The sequence below is a fragment of the Pelmatolapia mariae genome, linkage group LG5, assembly GCF_036321145.2.
Source record: "Pelmatolapia mariae isolate MD_Pm_ZW linkage group LG5, Pm_UMD_F_2, whole genome shotgun sequence".
Classification (NCBI taxonomy): Eukaryota; Metazoa; Chordata; class Actinopteri; order Cichliformes; family Cichlidae; genus Pelmatolapia; species Pelmatolapia mariae.
Genome location: NC_086231.1, coordinates 23008246 through 23029673, shown reverse-complemented (window position 1 = coordinate 23029673; position 21428 = coordinate 23008246). Strand labels below are relative to the sequence as shown.

The window sequence follows — 21428 nt, the reverse complement described above, 5'->3', positions numbered from 1 at the left end:
CAAAAATGCCAGTGAAGATTTAAGTCGATAAGATAAGATAGGATGAGATGAGATGAGATGAGATGAGATGAGATGAGAGCCTTTATTAGTCCCAGAGTTAGCTTCAATGTGTGTGATTGTACTGCTGCTGGAAGAAACTCTACTTTTCATTATTAACTGATTATGATGCTACTATTAGTATTTCAACAGCCTTAATAAATCACAGTATGTTTAGTAAACATCTTAAAACCACAAAAGCTTTAACATAACATACGGATGCCCATAGGTTTTACGGCTCGATCTTCTGTTTTAATCGAGACAACAAGAACTGTGAGTCTCAGGTTTAAATGTAAGAGTGAGAAGAATGCCGTTTGCTTGATCCCTGAGTCATGTTATTGATGCTGACAGGTTCATGATTAAGAGACAAGACAAAATAGAGGACCTTCTACCTGAAGGTTGTGTATTACATTACTTCTAAAGTATGTTTTTGTCCTTCCGCATCTTATATCTTCTCTGATGTCTTCCACCTAACTTATCATCAATATCTGCAGTTTTCCCTCCATTTCTCCTACTGTTACTGTATCTAGCTTCCCTCCCTCAAAAATCTATCTTCTGTTTAACATTTTCTATATCTTTCTATTTTTTTCCCCTTTAGAAATGATCCATCCTGTACATCCTTACTTTCTCACTCAAAGAGGACATGCAGTGAGGCAGAGAGAGAAAGCAGGAGCTGCTCACAAGGAGAGCGGAGAGAAAGAGCTAGAGACAGAGCAGATGCATTGGCAGGAGAAGAGCTGAGGCTTTTTTTCTCCTTCCTGTCTCTCTTTTTGTGTGTGTGTGTGTGTGTGTGTTGGCACAGATAAAAAAAAATGTGATGAAGGTGGGCAAGGACCACCACCGCCTCACAGCAAGCTGCTCATTCCCCAGCCTGATTGCCCGAGCTGCATCCAGCGTGGATGTGGTTGTGCGGCAGGCTAACGGCGGGTAAGCAGGGGGGCTCCATGGCTCTGTGGCAGTGAGAAGAGGAGGAAAGAAGGAGAAAAAAAGGAGGAGGGGCTGTGGTGAGCTGGTGGGCTTCCTCTGCCTCACAGACACATTTTATTGACTTGCTAATTGGATGAGGCACTCGGAGGAGAGGATGCAGTGACCGAGAGGAGCTGCTCTCCAGAGGAGGCATACATGCAGAAGAAAGCATTGCTTGGGTTGTGGAAATCAGGCTACTTTATCCCTCTTTCTTTTTTTTCTTTTTTCTCTTTTTTTTTTTTTTAGCTTTTCTCAAGACATAACAACAGATGTTTTTTCAGCATCTCTCAGTGACCCTCACACTGTGCATACATAATTTTATGCATGACATTGTCGATCGGAGGCTCCAGCTGCCAGACGCTTCGTGACAAGTGAATGATTTCCATTTTGTTGTTCCCCTTTCACCTGTTTTCATCTTCAGTTGGAGCTCTTTTCTGTCAGCCTTGTTTGATGTGCCATTTGATATGAATGGTAATCCGGTGGCAGGATGATTTCTTCGTCAGATCAAATGTGCACGGAGCCGTGAATGGATACTCTTCAGTGGGGAGAGAAAAAAAAGAAGGTATGATATGAGCAAAAGCCGAGACAAATATTGTAGTAGGGTGGCATTATACAGCTAGTATTAATATTAGCCCTATTCAAGAAATGGATCAGTCATGAATGTATAGACTGTTGCATAATTCCAGGCTGAAATCTGAGGCAGGGACACCTACTCCGTGGAAAGATATACCTTATTTAGATCCATCCATATGTCTCTGTGTCAGATTTGCTCTGAATAAATGAATTTAAGAAGGAAAGCAAGGCAGAGAGGGGGGAGGATTATGAATGAATCAGTGGTAGAGACCAGTAGTAGTGGTGTGCATTGAAGAGGATTAATGGAGGCATTTAAAAAAAACAGTCTAGACTTGTTTCACCAGTGGGTCAGCCTTCTGAATATATTCCATAAATTTGCAATTCAAGTGTTCCTCTATTTTTTATTACTGACTTCCTGTTTTTATTAAGGTTTTAAGAGCAAACTTGGACTACTGTCAAGTGCATTAGCCCGACATCAGCCAAAATCTGCCACACATCATTTGATCAGATCTGTATTTGATTTTTTTTTTCTTCTGGTCTTCAGTCTCATCCTGGTTGCCATGACCGAGGTGTGCAGGTCTTTTGAGGTCAGAGAGCAGGTGTCACTGCACTGAGGTCTGCTGTCCCAATGAGCAAAGCAGCCAACCCACAGAGACGCACCACCTACCTCATATCCCTCACTCTGGTGAAGGTTGAGGCTTTGCCAGAGGATGTAGCAGGAAGCCAGACGGAGGCTCTTCCAGAGGGGGAAGGGAGCCCTAAGAAGGAGGAAGAGGAGGAGAAGGAGGAGCTGAACATTGCTCCTGACAGGGAGGAAGAACCTGTGTGTTTGGAAGTGGCAGAAAAAGAAAACACAGAAGTAAAAGAGGAAGTGGAACAGGTGCGGGTCAAGTATGGCAGCCCTAGTGAGAACAGAGGGAAGCCTGAGAGGAGGGATGGACACCAAAAAGACACTGTATCGGTTGGTAAGAGCAAAGACGCTTCTTTTGAACACCCACCTGTCAAGCAAATGGTTAAAGTATATGGAGGAACTACCACAGAGGGAGCTGCGCGCAGAGAGGGACCTCGCTCAGATGCCTTGCGCCCTAAGACTGAGCTCTACCGGGAGCCCCCCATGCTTTTCTTAAAGGGTGAAAATGGAGCGGACTTGAGCGGTCGTTCACGTTGCAGCCTCCCCTTTTCTGTCCCATCACAGGTCAGCCCACGTCCTGAAGTCTTGATGAGATCCCACGCAGGAGGCAACTCTGCATGGAGGGAGTTCAGAGAAACTAACACAACAACCTTGTATCACTCTGCAAAGACTTTGGACAGAAGGGATAACCGCTTTGGGGACCAGTCCCCCTTATCGGCAGCTACAACCATGGGGCCTTATAGGGCGTCCTGGGCTGACAGCGATGGCAGGGGGGCGCTCATCCGTCCCGGAGCTCCCGTCAGCGGAGGATATTCAGGCATAATGACCCGGGACAGCCCTCAGGGGGAGAGATTTAAGACAGTTTCCGTTTCCTTACCTGGACCTCCCGCTACCGACATGTCCAGGCCTCAGAGAAAGCCCACAAGTCGTACCCTGGACAACAGCGACCTACATTGCCTCTCTGAGGACCTGAAGAAGGGAAAGGAGGGACAGGGAGGAACAATCCACCGTGCTCCTCCTCCTCCTCCCCCTCGTGATCGTAAGATGCTCAAGTTCATTAGTGGGATTTTTACCAAAAGTGCAGGCGTGCCAGCCGGCGTCAACACTCCACCTCCGCTGTATCCACCTGTGGAGAGAGGTTCGAGTGAGGAGGAAGGTAAGGCAACCTCATAAATCTACTGTCTCTTCATACAAATGCAAATGCAGGCTGTAAACAGTAGCACACCAGCACCCCTTTATTTGACAGTCTCACTCTTCTGGACTCTTTTGACAGACCCAGACCTAAATTAACACGTGCTTAAAAATCAGAGTTCGTTGCACATGGCGAACAATATGAATGAGATCTCTGGTGTAAAAGTGGCAAAAAAAAATCATTTCAGATATATTTTGTTTCACCCAACAGCAGTCCCTCGGGAGGAAAAAAATTAACCAATTAAGATGATTCGTTTATTCTGTGTAATTAAGTAGGGTCCCGTATTTATTACCCATGTATATTGCCTTCTCTGGAGTTTGTGTGGAGCTAAACCCCTCAAAAAAACAAAACCGCCCCCACTTAGTTATGCTCAAATGCGCTCGCTTATTTATTCACACGTTTAATTTATGTGAAGCACTCGCTGAAAGTTCCACGCAGACACAAGTGTAGTGAAAAAAATGCATTATCATTACTTTAGTTTGGCTTAACGATTTGTGTGAAACATCTTCTGTAATTGTTTCCTTTGCACATTTCTCCGGGGAAATAGGAGACTTGTGTAAATAAATAAAAAAATAGTTAACATGAACATGTGGTACCTTTACAAGTGAGCTTTGTCATGTTTGTTGTATTGCATGGTAGGTAACACCCGAAGGGCTAGAAATGTTCCAGTTACTTAAAGCTAATAGGTAACTTTTCCTATTTAGTGAGATCAGATGAAACAATTCCACTTATTTGTGGGCTCTTGGTGTATTTGATATTAGTTTTAGGGTGGAATAATAATAAATATGTAGTCATAAACATATGACCAAAATGCAGGCATCATTCATTGGGAGGTGACCATGGGAGATAAGATTAGAAATGAGTACATCAGAGGGGCAGCTCAGCTTGAGCAGTTTGGAGACAAAGTTAGAGAGGAGGGCTGAGATGGTTTTGACATGTGCAGAGGAGGGATAGTAGATAGTGCACTGCACAAAGGATGTTGAATACGGAGCTGCTAGGAGCAGGAGGAAAAGAATAAGACCACAGAGAAGATTCGTAGATGCAGTGAAGGGAGGACATGCATAGGGTTGGTGTGACAGAGGAGGATGCTAGGGGTACGGAGATGAAGCAGATTATTTGCTGTGGCGACCTCTAAAGGGAGTAGCTAGAAGAAGAAGAAGAAGAAGAAGAAGCAATCTTAATAACATCTGATGAAATAGCGTACCTTTGAGAATTTATAAGAATTACAACGAAAAACAAATAATAATATTTTTCTATCTGGACATAGAAAATAAATGCCTGAGTGAATATTAATGTGGATGAAGAGTATTTGTTTTTAAGGTTAAGTGGTATATGTCCTTTCAATATTCAATTACTCTTTCACGGCACAAGTGGGAAAAACACAGCTTAGCTACAGTAATGAATTTGTGCTGCTAATAGAAAACTTGCTCGTATAAATTAACTATTTTGATAGTTATTGCAACCATTTCACATTTTTATTCGCTGTTCTCTTTGTGCTTAGCGGTTTTGGACCTTAGAAGCAATTTAAATACATCACCTTGTTAATATTATTGATATTTTATTGACCAATCATCTATTTAAGATGTTAATAGATGATGAAAATAAGCTTGTTGGTAATCATTAGATTTGCAGTGTAAAAAGTAAATGTCAAGTTAATATCTTAGTTAAAAATAGAAGCTGGATCTGATGTAGGCCTGCAGGATATCTGATGGAGAGGTGATTAGAATATTAGGTCACTGTGAATTAATAAACCTATGGCAAGAGGGGGGAAAATTACAGCAAACTTACTGAGAGAAGGGGAAGAGCTCCAAAGAGATTTTTAAAGTAAGAGTGTTTCAAATGTGTACAAGCTGTTCCTCCTTGGTAAAGCTGAGGCCATCACGGCAGTAAATAGCAAAGCTGGGGGGGTTCATGTGAAAATGCTGTCATGTGTCTGAGTGCTTTGACTCTATGTTTGGGATATCAAACACACAGAAATGTGTTCAGTGTTCATGATGCAACTCTATCAATTTTTATTTTTTTTTTCTTTCTTTAAAAAGAATCTTTGACAGGGTGTGTAGGATTTGGAGTAAGCCCTGAATAATTTGTCGGGAGTAAGTGGGACATGAATAATTAAGGTTTGGGATACACAGAGCTGCGTTCATCGGCGGAGCGAGGGGAGCGGGTCCCCGCCACTTCCTGCTCTGTGCGTGGAGTTAATCAGCCTTCAAATGCAGTCCATTCATTTGTCAGCGTTATGTTGTGTCATGATGAGTCTGTAATTGCAGCTTAAAATGTCAGCGTTCTGCTGGCGGACAAACTCGGTGATTTTGATGCAGAAAATATTGGCCAACACCGGCAGAACGTAAGAGACGCGCGCAGTTTCGTGTTTTCAGGTGGACATCACATCTCCATGCCTCTCACACACGTCGCTGTATCCATGAGAGACCGTTTATCGTATAGAGACCCAGGCTTGGATGGAGGCTTCTGGAAAATGGAGTTGCCATGGCAACAGCAAGCCGCGAGAGGTGCTATTTGGTCTGTGGTGTGACGCTCTTGATGGAGGGGAGTGTGGGCGCAGGTGGGGGGGATTGCCCAAAGATGGGGACGAGGGAGAGTGGAGTCGGTTTAAAGTTAGTATCAGTATCTGTGTCCCCGTGGAACCAGGACGACGCTGCAGCTCGCTCCACCCAGCTCAGCGTGACCTGCCAGCTTCAGAGTGTGCGCGCGCGTGCGTGCGTGTGCAAGAAATGTCTGTGTCATTGTCTCTGGTGATACAGTTTCCTCATCACTGTACATCTGTAAGCACTATCGCAGTGTTTTTGCCCCCGCTGATGGGGATTTGTGTTGTTCCTTCAGCTTCATATTTGCACATGTGTGTGGTGTCCTCTATGGCTCTGTCTGTCTGTCTGCCCCTCTTTTTCTCTCTGCTCAATGTCCATTCACTGACATCTTTCTGTCAAAGATAAAGCAAAGCAAAATTTAGCCATAAAACCTGATCCAGAGCCCGTTCACTACAAAGATATGCTTTATTTATAATGCAGCGCATAAAGGCATTTAAAGGGTAAAAGAAAAGCTGCAGATAATAATATAATTGTAAATAAATTAAAGTTTTTAAAAATCTCTTTGTTTTAAAGAATTCTTTTGGCTGCCAATTCCTCAGCCCATGGGTATAGATATATATATATTTATATATTTGTCTTATCACTGGTATAAACCCTGAAACTAGTCGAGGTTATTATATAATATTCCTGCTGAATCTTGCATTTCTTTCAAGACAAATGTTGCAGCTGAGATTAAGTGACTTGTGATTTATACTTCTGTAGAGTCTGGAAAAGAAATATATCCATGACCTCAGAATTAAATTAAAGGCTGAGCTACAGAGGAACAAAAATAAGAATAAGAATACATTTTAACAGTTGCCTTGGTACTCTACCTCCCACACTAATACTGCTGTCTGTGCTGCTGTTAAAGAGTTTTTATCATGTAATTTGTCCACTATACAAAATATTATTTCAGCCTGTGACTGTAGGTTACACTGAGTGATAGAATTACACAGTAAAATAGGATTTGGTGTTATGATGACAGTTAACCAATGTACTAGGTACATTTGGCCATACTCTCACCATCATTTATCACCGTGACAGTTTTTAATATTAATTCTCAGTCATCATAGTTGACTGAGAATTAATGTTCATAATGTTCTGGTGATGTTCATATCGCTAAGAGGCAGTGACAGGAAAGCAACACAAACAGCTGTTTTTGCAGGGTCTAGTCATTCCACAAAGTGTGGTTAATGTAGCAAATATATTGTTAAAAATGCAATGAAAGAAGGTGTGTTGTGTATGAAAGTTTTTCACAGACAGTTCCTTCAGGAATGAAATATAGGATGGGAGGTAAATAGTGACTCAAATAGCCACTGTCATAACCGAGGTATGCAGAAGAGCATCTCAAATCTTGAAGCAGATGGGCTACAGCAGCAGAAGAACACACCCGGTGCCACTCCTGTCAGCTAAGAACAGGGAATTGAGATTAGAATTCACAGTGGCTCAAAATTTTGAACAAAAAAGGTTGGAAAAACATCCAGCATTGCAGCAGGATAACATCCCATGTCACAAAACTCAGATCATCTCCAACTGGTTCTATGAACATGACAGTGAGTTCACTGTACTCAGTGTACTTCCACAGTATCCAGATCTCAATCTGAGGATGTGGTGGACAAGGAGAATCAAATTATAGATGTGCAGCCAAAATATCTGCAGCAACTGTGTCATGCTATCAGGTCAATATGGAGCTAAATCTCTGAGGAATGTTTCCAGCACCTTGTTGAAGAGATGCCATTAAGAAATAAGGAAGTTCTGAAGACAAAAGGGTACAAACCAGTACTAACAAGGTGTACCTAATTAGATGCCTAGTAACTAAATGAACACATTTTCTGTACAATAACAACGTTAACAGACAGAGGATTTAGTGCGCTCATCTCTAGAGTCCGACGTCTGCCACAAGTTTAAAATGATGCTGATTATGAGTTAGCTATCATAAAGAGCCATTTACTTTCTGTCTCCTCTCCTCCTCTAAACTAATTTCAACAAACTGTGTACACCCAGAGTCAGCCCTCAAGATTACTTTCATACAAGAAAAATCTCCAGTGCAGTAAATCTGTGTGTTCCTTGAGTCCAGTGTTAGAGGATTACTCAACAAAACATTATTTCGCAGAATGCTGCATGAGCATACGTGTTTCTACAAATAATTCTGAAACACTGTGACTTATATTTGACTCAAATCTTAACCCACTTTAGGTTATTTGACTTTCTTATGCAAACGATCTTCCATCACAAGCCTTTTGAATCAGATTTCATCTTCTCAATACCACAGAGCACCAAGTGGCATACTCGGTCTTGTTTCAGTTGACACTGACTTCTATAAAATTCATGAAATGAGGGGAACTGCACAGGGAATAAAATGAATTATCTCACTCCAGCTGGCTCATATCTCTTTTCTTTTTCTTCTTTTAATCTTCCAGGGTGAATAAAAGAATTAATGGCTCGTTAAGGTTGGTTTTCCCGGTTAATCACAATAAGAGGGAGAAAAGAAGTTGGTTTAACAATGTTAGGGTAAAGTAAAGATACCTGCCATGCTGGCTAACTCGTATAGACTTGCACATTTGTACACTTGATTGAATTTTCTGGGTGCTCACAGTTGGGGGAGTGACAGCCTCTTTGAGCTCAGAGGGTGGATGGGGGCGCTTGAACATTAATGCTGCTCACTGTGTTGGATCCACAGATAGTTAGGCCAAACCTGGCCAGCAATCATACTACTGCTAAGTGTTTTTGGGACATTGTGTGTGTTTTAGAAACTCGAGGTTCGGTGTTAGTTTGTCCTTTGTCACGGAAAGCTTCTGGTCTTGTTTTTATTTAAAGCTTTATTATAGTTTTCTGCTTTATCCTGACTCCGTAACAATGCTGGAGACACTTAAAGTCATATTTTATTTTTTAATTTTTTTATTTTTATTTCAAATGAGGCTAACTAACTGCGGTTTTCACTCATCATCAAAAGCAACTTCATGGTTGCTAAGTCTGCTGTAAAATGTTACCAAGGATTGAATTGTTGTGTTAAAGGGTTGAGTAGAGCTATTTTGCATAAAAATAGCAGGAATATGTTTAAATATAAATCTATATTTTAAGTCAAATTATTTATTTAGGGGGCAGTACAGTAATGCAGTGGTTAGTGTCACCACCTCGCAACAAATTGTAAATGGCCTGTATTTATATAGCACTTTACTAGTCCCTAAGGACCCCAAAGCGCTTTACACATCCAGTCATCCACCCATTCACACACTGGTGATGGCAAGCTACATTGTAGCCACAGCCACCCTGGGGCGCACTGACAGAGGCGAGGCTGCCGGACACTGGCGCCACTGGGCCCTCTGACCACCACCAGTAAGCAACGGGTGAAGTGTCTTGCCCAAGGACACAACGACCGAGTCTGTCCAAGCCGGGGCTCGAATCGGCGAACTTCCAACTCTTGAGCCACGATCGCCCCAACAGGAAGGTCTTGGCTTTGAATCCATCGGCCAGCCAAGTGCTCCCTCGGTATGGAGTCTAAATGTTTTCTCCGAGGACTCTGGCTTCCTCTCACAATCCAGAGTCATGTTAGGTTTACTGACAACTCTAAATTAGCCGTGGGCGTGAATATGAGCGGTACTGGTTGCCTCCATGATCTCTCCATGATAACCGTGTGACATACTGCCAGCCTGTCCAGGGTGTAACCTGGACACTAAGAGAACAGGCACCCAGGCAGGGTGTGCCTCTTGCCCGATGACAGCTAGGATAGGCTCCAGCCCCCATGCAACCCTGACTTGGGTAAGATAAAGGTCAGGGATGGATGAATAATGTATTTATACTAAATGCTACCGAACTGACTCCAGATCAGCACATACACACCTATAAAAACTATCAACTTAGAATATTGGGCCTGTTTTTAGGCTAGCTTTGATTAGTCACTGGGCTGCCTGCGTCTCACACAAACCCCCTCAAAAATGAATGTGAGGAGCAATACCACCCAAAATAGCACATAGACTCAAAGCAGGGGAATACCCAAGTGCTTTATGTCCTATATCACGTTATATATATTTGTTTGTTTTTGTTCCCGTGTTTCAACTCAACTTTTCATTGATGAATCCTGTCTTCCTCTGTTTTTGCTGTGAATGTTTGCCCTCAGTTGTATGCACCAGCAGTCAAGAATGGACGATGAGCCAAACTGTGCAAGAGCTACATCTGGTAAGCAGGAGATTATAGTTTTTACAAATCAGTTTGTGGATTTAATATTGAATTTATAATTTCTCTCTCTGTCTCTCTGTCTGCTCTTCAGGGTGTTTTGGGCGGTCTGTGCAGTGGGAAGTCTGCTCTGGTCCACAGACATTTAACTGGAAGTTACCTCCCACTGGAGAACTCAGAAGGTTGGTTTAACATCTCCACCCATTAAGAGCAGAGCTTTGTGAATTCAGTTCAGATTGATTTGGTTTAACTTATATAGTTGACAACAACAGTCATCTCAACTCTAAAATGTAAGGTAAAGGCTGAACACTATTAAAGTCAGATCTCCGACAAGCGACACCTGAGTCTCCTCCAGCAGATGGATGCTGGCTGTTTCTGATTTAGATGATCCAGGATCATTCTTTTAATCACTTTAATCACAATTTTAGTGCTGTAAAAATCAAATCAGTTATTATGTAAAAGCTTTAAAAACATTTGTTTGTTCCAATATTTGCCAGGACGCCAGTATATTAAGGATGTGCTAGTTGATGGACAGAGCCATCTGCTGATAATCAGAGAAGAGACAGAACTCCCGGATCCTCAGGTGGGTGGAGAATCGAGCTGAACTTGTTTGAGGGCTTATTTTTAATAAGAGTAAGTATTTCTTCCCTCTTGTGCTTTTTGACTGCTATTATTTTTCCCTTTTGCTAGTTTGCAAGTTGGGTGGACGCAGTAATCTTGGTCTTCAGTTTGGAAAATGAGGCCAGCTTCCAGGAAGTTTACAAAATCTATCACCAGCTTGCAATCCATCGGCCTGTAACTGAGATCGCTTTCATAGTCGTCGGCACTCAGGGTAAGATGCTCACGCTCAGCATCTGCGCTTCCTTTATAATGAACTCTCGTTGTAGTTGGGTGATTTTTGCTTATTCCAGATAAGATCAGCAGCACCAACCCCAGAGTGATAGATGATGCCAGGGCCAGACAGCTCTGCTCAGACGTGCGGCGCTGCACTTACTATGAAACCTGTGCGACGTACGGCCTCAATGTGAACAGAGTCTTCACGGATGGTATGTATGTCTGTCATATCCAGAACCATATGGTGTATGGTGCTGTAGAGGATGGACAAATATGAATTTTATTTAGGACTAATGTTTCATTTTTTAATTTAATTTCTGGGGGTTTTTTTTGCCACAGCTGCTCAGAAGATCATGGCAGCTAAGAAGCAAGCTGCCCTACTGGCTTCTTGTAAATCTCTTCCCAATTCTCCCAGCCACTCTGGAGGCTCCACCCCAGTCTCCGGTGTCTTTCCAGGACAGGTAAAACCAACACATTACCTGTTGTCCATAAGAAGTTATTCCCTCTAGCTTTTGTTACTCTATTTTCTGTATTTCATTTTGCTGTCAGGCTATTTTTAAAGTGTGCATGCTGTTGTATCAGACTTAGCTATTTGCTCCTTCTGCTCAATTATCACTTCATCTCCTCCGTCCTCCTCCTGTTCCTGTTTTTTTTCCTCTCTCTCCCTCTCTTTAGGCAAGTAACGGTGGGCAGAGCAGCGACTACTCGTCCTCACTTCCCTCCACTCCTGTGATCAGTCACAAAGAGATTGGCAGAACACTGAGAGGGGAGAAGCAGGATGGTACTACACCTGTCTTGGTTCGTAGCGTCCGAAGACGCACCACTAGATTTGCGGTAAACATTACTCAGTGCAAGCTCCAATCATGCTTAGAGACCCTTTTGCATTTTTACTGTCAATCTTCTTTCCTCCACTTTTTTTCTTACTCTAAGCCAACCCTTCAGTAGGTTTCCATGTTTAGAAAATGAGCTGTAAACACTTGGCAGGACAAACCAAACCCAATGCAGGAACATACTTATGGTCTTAAGTTATATAATACAGACAGCTAATTAAGCTGAAGTGACCCTATATTAACTATAGGGTGCTAAATTATCAGCTAACTGTAGGCACAAGCTGCGTCCAGTGATGCAAAATAATTCCAATAAAATTGTTTTTCTCATCAAAGCTGAAGCACTGACTTCTTAGGTTTTCTGTTTGTGGAATTAAGAAATTCAGGTAACTATGCAGCAAATTATTATTTGACATCGGATTGGTCACATTGGAAAATCTTAGTGGTTCAAAATATAATTTTGATGATGCTGAAAGTTTGTTGCATGCTTTAGATAAGTACTGGGCAAAAGTCTTGAGCCATTCCTCATTTCCTTATATTTTGCTTCCAAGTAGCCAGGCTTTGTAGCAGTTGCCTTGAGTAATAGTTCTCCAGGGTTTCTGAAGTTTTTCTTAAGGGATTTTCAGAGAAATGTGTTTTTTGTTTGTTTTTTTGACACTTTGCTTAGTACATATTTTAAACTTATCTTTAGCCACTTTGTTACTAACAGGCTGTTTCAAAAAAGTAATGATCCCAAACACACAATGGATCACTATCATTCAGAGCCCAGACCTCAACATTATTAAAGTAGTGTGAGCTCAAACTGCCAGACAACAAAACAAAAGGCAGCCAACATCCAACGGGGAGCTTTTAATGTCCGACAAGAAGCCTGGAGAACTATTCCTGAAGACTACTTAAAGAAATTAGAAGAAAACTTGCCTAAGAGAGTTGAAACTGTGCTAAAGAATACATATCATGCCATACCATATTTCCATTTATGTTTGTATATCACTGCATCTTTTTCTCATTTTCCACCCTTTATTTTGAAATATAGAGACATGAGGGATGGCTGAACACTTGTCCACATCACTGCAATAATATAGAGCAGAGTAGTATAGAGATAGGTGGGGCTAACAGTCAAAGACAATACACTGGCAGAGACATGTACTGTAATATCCATTACAAACATTACATATTTGTAATGTCTATTATGTCTATAATGTAATTATAATATTATATTCACTTGGGGTTTTGTTGAATGCTGTGAAAATTCAGCCTTATGGGAAAAACAATCTGAAATGTCATTAAAAACCTGCATTAACAAATGTTTGCATCACCTTGGAGACCTACTCATCTGGCTGACTCAACATTTGAATCTAATAATTAATGCTTATGTTTAATCACATGGATCATACTGGCTTTTAAGCTGCTGAATGCACCATATATTTAGAAAGCCTTCACTCATTTTGTCAGTGTTTTTTTACACTGGGCAGGCAGTTTATTCAGAGGATTATCAGAACAGCAGCCTCCTGTGTCTGGGGCTGAAGTTGATTATAGTGAACCAGAAAAGTAAAGCTGTGGGTCAGAAAAGCTAAACAGTGGTCTTACAGACACCATACAGATGAGGAAAACTACAGAATTAGGGTGGTAATTCTCTCTGGGTTTATTGCTATAAGTGACCAGAGCTGTAAGCATTTGATTAGACACTTACATAAAAATACAGATTAATGCAGCTTCATGTAAAGCTACAGACAATTATTCTGAACCAGCTGCTATAAATACACACTTATAAGCCAGCTTTTACAGTCAGCAGAAACTTTCCAGCAGAAACTCTGGGAAATATAAATTAAAATCAGCAGTAAGCTGCCCATTCCTACCCGATGCGGTTATTGTCCATCCTTTCCCTTCCTTTAGGGCCGGAGAGGCAGCGACTCAAACAGAAGGAGCGCAGACTTTAAGGGCGATCTGGGCAGCGGGCGCTCCATTCCCATCAAACAGGTAGGGCACCGATTTGCACTTGATACAGAAACAAATATGATGTATCAGATGACCCTCAGCAGAGGACATCTCACCAGCAGTCACTTCAGACGTGTGAAGCCAATTTCATCGTGTGGCGTGATGAAGTGCTGTGATCTCCCATTCTGGCCTGATGAATAGATAGTGGGTGTTTTTGGCAGCCAGCTTTCATTATGCTGCCGTAATATGTGAAATGAACACTTGAGACATTAGCAATAAATTGACAGTCTTCTGTGTTGTCGCCTCCGTAAGGGCATCTTGCTGAAGCGCAGTGGGAACTCGCTCAACAAAGAGTGGAAGAAGAAGTATGTGACATTGTCCAATGATGGCATACTGTCCTATCACTCCAGTGTCAATGTGAGTCGGCGTGTTAACAGAGCGCTCCAGAGCATTATGCTGCTGAAAGCACGACTGATGTTTGATGGTAATGGCTGATGCCTGGTTTGGCAGGACTACATGCTGAATGCCCCTGGGAAAGAGATGGACCTGCTGCGAGTGACAGTGAAGGTGCCGGGAAAGCGGCCGCCTCGTGCCGTCCCTGCCTGCGCCCCTCCAGCTGGGCTTAACGGGCGGGTCAAAGACGTTCAAGGAGCTGAGGGTAAAGATGTTCTCTATGGTACACAAAAGAGGGAAAAATCTTTAGATGTCTCACAATAGCTAAACCAGTTATTTCTTGTAAACCTTATATATATTTAAATAAACCTCATGTAAATTAATTATGTCATCTAAAGTTACTGTGATATTGAACAGATTTTGGTCTAGCTAATCTAAGGAGCTCAAGATTTTAAATCTCCATGCTGGTACTTTTCTCTGTGGAGCTGATAAGATGAAATATTTTACCTGATGACCTTTTTCTATTAGAGACAGTGATTAAAAAAAATGTAGATATGTAGAAAAGAAGGCTACAGAACTGCTTTGTACGTATTGTTCTTGGCATTTTAAGACGGTTGTAAATGGAGGGGTCAAGCATTTGTGCAAACGGGGGGAAATTGCAGCAGGCTGTGAAACCCCTGCAAGACTACAAAACAGCATCATAAGGAATTTTGCAAGTGCTTTAAGAGTGTGTGGGAAAACTAAATCAGTAATGCATGCAAGTGTCAGAAAGTGTCACTGTTTGTTTTCACATTTAGTGTTTGACTAAATTGCTTTATTATTAAGTATGTGGTTGTTTATATGGTTGCTACCCTTCCTGTAGTCCCAATGAGTGCGAGCAGTCTCCTGCAAGTTGAGGAGATGGAGGGGCTGGGTGGTGCCCTGTTCCTGAGGGGTAACAGAGGTGTGCAGCGATGTCCTTCCACACTATCTAACCACGCTCAAAGCATTGGTGAGTATGGGACTAAAAACATGTAAGACAGTGAAATTTCTGAAATGTAACAAAAAAAAATGTTATTAAAAATGTTTCAAAACTACAAAGACAGCATGGCTGTGATCTTTGAGCCCTCACTGCATGGGTTCAGCAACACTTCATAGCACACTGTCATTAATGTCACCTCTACAAATGCAAGAAAAATCTTTACTTTGCAGAGAAAGAAAAACATTCTTTAAAAAAATTAGGAAGGCTCTCACCTTTTCAGGGCACAAGCTCATTTAGGCTAGACTGAGAAAAAGTAGGAAACTATTCTGTGGACCATCCAGTCACAATTTGAAATTATTTTTGGGTGGCATGGATACCGCATCCTCCCAGCTACAGAGAAGAGGGACCATCCAGCTTGATATCAGCATACAGTCCAAAAGCCAGCATCCATAAAGGCGTGGCACGATATTTGTGCATTTGGCCTGAAAGACATAGAAAGGGTTTGTTCCCGTGCAGATGATGTCATTTTCTGGAAATGTCTTGCTTTTTTTTCAGCATGGCAATGTCAAAACATTCCTCACGATCTGCAGCTGTGTGGCTCCACAGCAAAAGAGCTCAGGTGCCGCCTGCAGTATTGAAAACTAATATAACAATATGAAAAGAAAAACATGACAAATGAGGCCCTGAAATATTGAGCAGCTGAAATAGTATTTTGAGCAAGGATGGGAAAAAATTTCTCTTTTAAAACAACAACAACATTTGTTTCACTTAGTTCTCATAAGCCCAGAGTTGATGCAACACAGTGGCAAACATGTCCCTGCACCAACTTTTTAAAAAGGTGTTGCTGATATCAAATTTAAAACGAGCGCCTATTAAAAAAACAACACTGAAAAACTTTAAAATCTCTCAGTTTCAGCATTTGATTTTTTTTTTCTTTTTACTATTTCCTCCAGTTTGTGAATGATTGCATTCTGTGTATAATTCATACAGTGTCCTGCTTTTTCGGAAACAGGGTTGTAGTAATTTTACGTTTGTTATCCTGTCTGCTCGTTACAAGACTCTGCAGTTGAGGGAGTCTCGAGCTCTTCCTCTACCAAAGACGTAGGTTCTGCCTCCCCGCTCACGGACAGAAAAAAGCATCGCAGAAAGAAGAGCATGAATCAGAAAGGAGATGCCACCGCCGGCCAAGCAGATGGTAAATGATGACAAGCTTCAAATATGTTTTCATAGGCACCAATCGGGATGTTTCTAATGACATTTGTAGCTTTACTACATATGACGAAGACTTTGTGTTTTTCGCTGATATTTTCTCTCTTCTCTTATGCAGCTAAGCGCAAAATGTGGAAACTCAAAAGCTTTGGTAGCTTAAGAAACGTAAGCAAGACAGGTAATATAAATCAACTGCGCTGCCTCCACACATGCCAGGCTGTCACATTAGGAGTCAAGTTTCTAATTTAACATATTGACTATTAATCAATTAAATTCTGCAGATCAGCAGCATAAAACTAAACCTTGCTTATGCACAACTGTGATCCTGAAGTGATGTTAATAACCTACTGCTGAAATTCCTGCATCCAGAAATCATTAAAAAAAAATCTGAGCTCTGTGTTATTGTCTTTCTTGTCTCAGACGAGGATAACTTTGACTTCCTCATTGTGTCGAGTACTGGCCAGACGTGGCATTTTGAAGCCCAAAGTGTGGAAGAGAGGGACTCCTGGGTCCAAGCCATCGAGAACCAGATCCTGGCCAGCCTGCAGCTGTGTGAAAGCAGCAAAAACAAGGCAAGAAACAACAGGAAAACATTCGCTCTCTGACACACAGCAATCTAGTTTTTCATTCATTCATTTTATTGCCAGTGACAAATGGTAAATATTACAGACTTCCTGCAGATAAAAAGCTCCTTGAGAAAAAACAAGAACAGTGATTTTTTTAAAGATCCACCCTAAGTTGTTTTTTTTTCTATCTGTTACTGTCAGTACAATGACTGCGGTCATTCATCACTTTTTTTCTTTGCAGAGATAGATTTAAATAGGAGAGTTCATACAAGTTCATTTATTCTGGTTACTGTTTGTCTCTCACAGGCTCGAAGGAACAGCCAGAGTGATGCAGTGGCTCTGCAGGCGATACGCAATGCAAAGGGCAACAACTTCTGTGTCGACTGTGACGCTCCCAGTAAGTCATGCTTGCCTATTTCATCCCTAATTTGACTGCTCTGTTTGCTTTCACGTTTGGAAGTTTTAATCAGAGCCGAGGCCTCTTTTGTTGTTGGTGTAAGAAGCTGCGTAGAGCGAGGAGAAAATAATTTGCTGCGGACTTGAACTTCTTTGTGTTCGTACTCTAGAACAAATGTGGACAATCACCGTGGAAAATGGGTATGACCCTCCTCCGTCTGACAGTCTGAAAATAGCTTTCCGTGCCTTAGAGCATTCAAAGCGGGGTACTTTTAACTTTTAAATTGGTATTTAGCATAATTGAAAACAGTCATTCATCCGCATGCTATGAGATAAGACAATGGAGTGTGAATGCAAATATTTTTATGTGCCTTTGTGTGGTATTTTTCACATCCCACACGTACCACATTTTTCACATGATCTCTGTATTGTTTGAGGGCCAGATAAAGAATTTTGATGACTTACCAGATCTAAATTAAATTTAATGCTGAGGTTTTTTTATGCTGATTTCTCAGACTCTTCTGTTGTGCACCATGGCCGATCGGGCGCATTTTAGTGGCACGCAGCCAAATGAAATTGGTAGACTGTCAGTTTCAAATGAAGTTAATTTGTTATGTGCACGCTCCCTCTTCAAGATCCTACCTGGGCCAGTCTGAATCTGGGCGCTCTCATATGCATCGAGTGTTCCGGCATCCACAGAAACCTGGGGACTCACCTGTCACGAGTTCGCTCTCTGGCGCTGGATGATTTGCCACGAGAGCTGACGCTGGTTCTCAGTGCTATCGGCAACCACATGGTCAACAGTATATGGGAGGCACGCACAATGGGCCACCGTAAACCAGCACCCGATGCTACACGGTAAGGACAAATCATCTTTATATATATATATACAAGTTTTCTTTTTTTATAGTATGGACACATGAGCTGTGCAGCTCTTTCTCTGAGTCCACTGGAAAGTCCAGTGCTGTCATCTGTCAGCTGTAAATGCTGATGACTCACTTGTTTCTCTGTCCTTGTCTAGAGAGGAGCGGGAATCGTGGATAAGAGCCAAATACGAGCAGAAACTGTTTGTGGCGCCGTTGCCTCCTCCTACGAGCGAGGGCCCAGACATCACTCTATCTGGCCGTCTTCTGTTGGCAGTGATGGAGCACAATCTCCCCAAGCTGCTGCTACTTTTGGCCCACTGCACTAAGGAGGACATTAATGCCCCTCTCAGCCTGGCACGCTCCTCCCGGTCGCTCTTAGCTCTGCGGCTGCCTGCTTCCCCCCTGCACGCTGCCTGTCAGCAGGCTGATGTGGTGATGACGCAGCTTCTAATTTGGGTTTGTTTCTCTTTGTCTCTCTTTTTTTATCTTACACTGGTCCGGGCAGCTACGAAGTAGGTATTCTCAAAAATATATAGGGATGTTGCTGCAGTGGAGGTACTTGGTTAGGTAATGATTATAAATTTCTTCATCACAGCAAACCATTTTGTAGAGCTGTGCAAAAATGGTAAAATTACCTCCTCTGAGTCGTTCACTCAGCAAAGAACAAAAGTGGTCTAAATAGATGACTCAGCAGACAACTGAAGGTGATCTAAATGTCTGAAAGGTACAAAAGCTCTCTTAATCGCACCTTTCTGACATCATTTAGAGCAATCCTGTTCAGGCTTAACTTTTTTTCCTACACATTCTAAAACTTCCTTGAAGTGTGGAGGATGGGATTATTACATAATCTAATCCACTTTGCTTTCTTCTCTTTTCCCGCCTGCAGTATGGCTGCGATGTTCGGTATCGGGACGCTCAGGGCCAGACAGCGTTGGCTCTGGCTCACAGCGCTGGCAGCCAAGAGTGTGTCGACATCTTGCTCCAGCACGGATGCCCGCACGAGCCGCCCCCATCCGTCGCCGCGACAGTCGGTTTCGCAGCGGCAGCCACATCCAGCTTCCCTGTTGCCATGACACCAAGCCTGACGGTTGCCACGACACTCAAGATCTCGCACAAGAGCGGCGGCACAAGCTTGAGTTACAGCACCTCCAGAAGAGCAGTGTCATAACTGAAATGTGGTGTGGCATAAAGCCTGTGCGTCAGAGTGTGTTAGAGTATATGTTTGTGTGTGTGAGTTTGTCACTTTACCCTCATAGTGTCATTGCGCGTCTACACAGGCCAGCGGGACTGATGGACATGTTGCCAGATGTTGCACTCGTAGAGCCAGATGAGGTTCTAAAAGGTGTCTGTGTGTGTGTCAGGAGTGTAAACTGTGAATCACACAGCCACATGCAGTCTGCTTGAACGATTTAACCAAAAAAAAAAAAAAGGCAAAGTCTTCTCATTACGCTTTACAAGTGACGGTAAGGTAAAAGGAATACGACATCCTCTGCCTCTGCATTCAGGTTTAAAGGAATGTATTTATCCTGTATGGAGGACTGAAAGTGCCAAAATAAAAATAAGCGCATAAATGACAAAATGTATATAAATGAAATACAATTAAAATTATATTCAAATTAATATAAGCAAAGGTTAATTTATAAAATGTGACATAGGCTGATATAGCATCTTCAGTTCTTCAATGATCTCCCTAGGCAGTTTTTTCTGTTGTCAGACTGGTATTTATTAACCAATTGACAAAAAGCTGATCCCACTTTAATTGAGGCAATTGTAGAAATAAATATAAAAGAAGGGAAATATACAGAAATAAATAGAAGGGGGATTGGGTTGCAAAGGGAAAAATGTAGTAAAATAAATAAAATTTATTTATTTAAATTTATTCTTACTTTTTTTTTATTTTGGCACTTATAGTCCTCCATAGTTTATATCAGATTGTATGATTCACGTTTCAGAATGCAGCCAGTGTTCAACTTTATTCTCCACTCCATTAAAAATGGCCTCAAAGAAGCTTATCAGAGTATCTCCAGGCCAGACGTAAAGAACTGCAATAAATTTTAAGATTTGAGGCGCATCTTGAATTTCTACCGTTAAAGATCGCAACAGTTTTTCATTTTGACTGTGAATGTGTGTTTATGCTTAACACAGCTGCTAATTCAGCTCATAAACGATGTGTAAGCCGACATGAAAAAGGGATGGCTGTTTTAGAGATAAACAGAGTACGTGTATAGAAATGCATTGATAAAATACTATGATTCTAAAAAACAAAAAAAAAGCTTAATTTTCCAGAGTGTTATTGTATGATTTGTACAGTTGGTTATGTGTATAAAAATCCAAGGGTTACTCTGTTCAGAGATTTACTGTACAGCGCCCCGGCCCAGTTATTCTTTGATAACCGCCTGATTAACTCTTTGACATCCAAAACGGGAGGTTTTTATGTTACGTTTGTATCGGTGTGTCTGACATAAATAATGTATAGGATGTATGCATTATGACTCCAGCAGTAGCTCATTATCAAGGTGAGTGTAAAACTAGATGTGCAAATGAACAAGTGAAATGCCTTGATTTTGGTTGAATGTAGAGAAAAAAAAACAGATAAGTTAACTGTTTTAAAATACTAACATGTTTTTCCAGATAATGCAGTTTTTGGTGGACTGTCAGGGTGTTTTGTTTTTTATTCCAGCTGTGTCTAATAGAAAAGGAAAGTAGGGTTTGCCAGATGCAGATGTAGGCTCTCATCTACAAAACCTGGATTTTGAACGATTCAATATTTGTAAACATGCACCAGAGGAATGTTCCCCGATTTAATATCTTTTTTTAACGGCATAAAAACATCTCTCCTGCGGTACTGTACTTATAAACTTGTGTTTATCTGAAGGCTCAGCTGACTATACATGTCTGTGATTTAAACATCTTCTTCCATTTGTATTCCATTTGTATTTTTTTACTCATGCAATGATTCACAGAGTATTCATTATTAATACACTAAGGCTACTGCCCAAGCTGTGGTGTTTTTGCTTAGAGTTGTGTGTGTGTGCGTGCGTGTGTGTGTGTGTGCGTGTGTGTGTGTGTGTGTGTGTGTGTGTGTGTGTGTGTGTGTGTGTGTGTGTGTGTGTGTGTGTGTTCAGATTTGGGTTATTTATTGACTTATTTTGTCCCCTTAATAAACAGTATAACTTACACCTTGGAGCTTAAGAGAATAATTGCATTATAAACACTACTAAAATGTGGGGTTGCTTACAAATGTTTTAGTTTTTGAAAAAAAAATAGTTGTTTTTATCGAACATAAGA

General features: G+C 41.6%; 1 protein-coding gene across 1 annotated transcript; it reads left to right on the top strand.

Moving 5' to 3' along the window:
• Positions 1 to 985: 985 nt before the first annotated feature.
• On the top strand, positions 986 to 19901 carry LOC134627852 (arf-GAP with GTPase, ANK repeat and PH domain-containing protein 1-like). The gene is made up of 20 exons (XM_063474284.1): positions 986 to 1564; positions 2120 to 3362; positions 10098 to 10156; positions 10248 to 10335; positions 10651 to 10736; positions 10844 to 10985; positions 11065 to 11199; positions 11327 to 11448; positions 11663 to 11821; positions 13708 to 13791; positions 14062 to 14166; positions 14260 to 14407; positions 15005 to 15133; positions 16161 to 16298; positions 16431 to 16490; positions 16733 to 16884; positions 17185 to 17275; positions 17910 to 18132; positions 18296 to 18596; positions 19027 to 19901. The coding sequence occupies exons 2-20, from the start codon at positions 2204 to 2206 to the stop codon at positions 19306 to 19308; spliced, it is 3663 nt and encodes a 1220-aa protein (XP_063330354.1). The 5' UTR covers positions 986 to 1564; positions 2120 to 2203; the 3' UTR covers positions 19309 to 19901.
• Positions 19902 to 21428: the final 1527 nt, after the last annotated feature.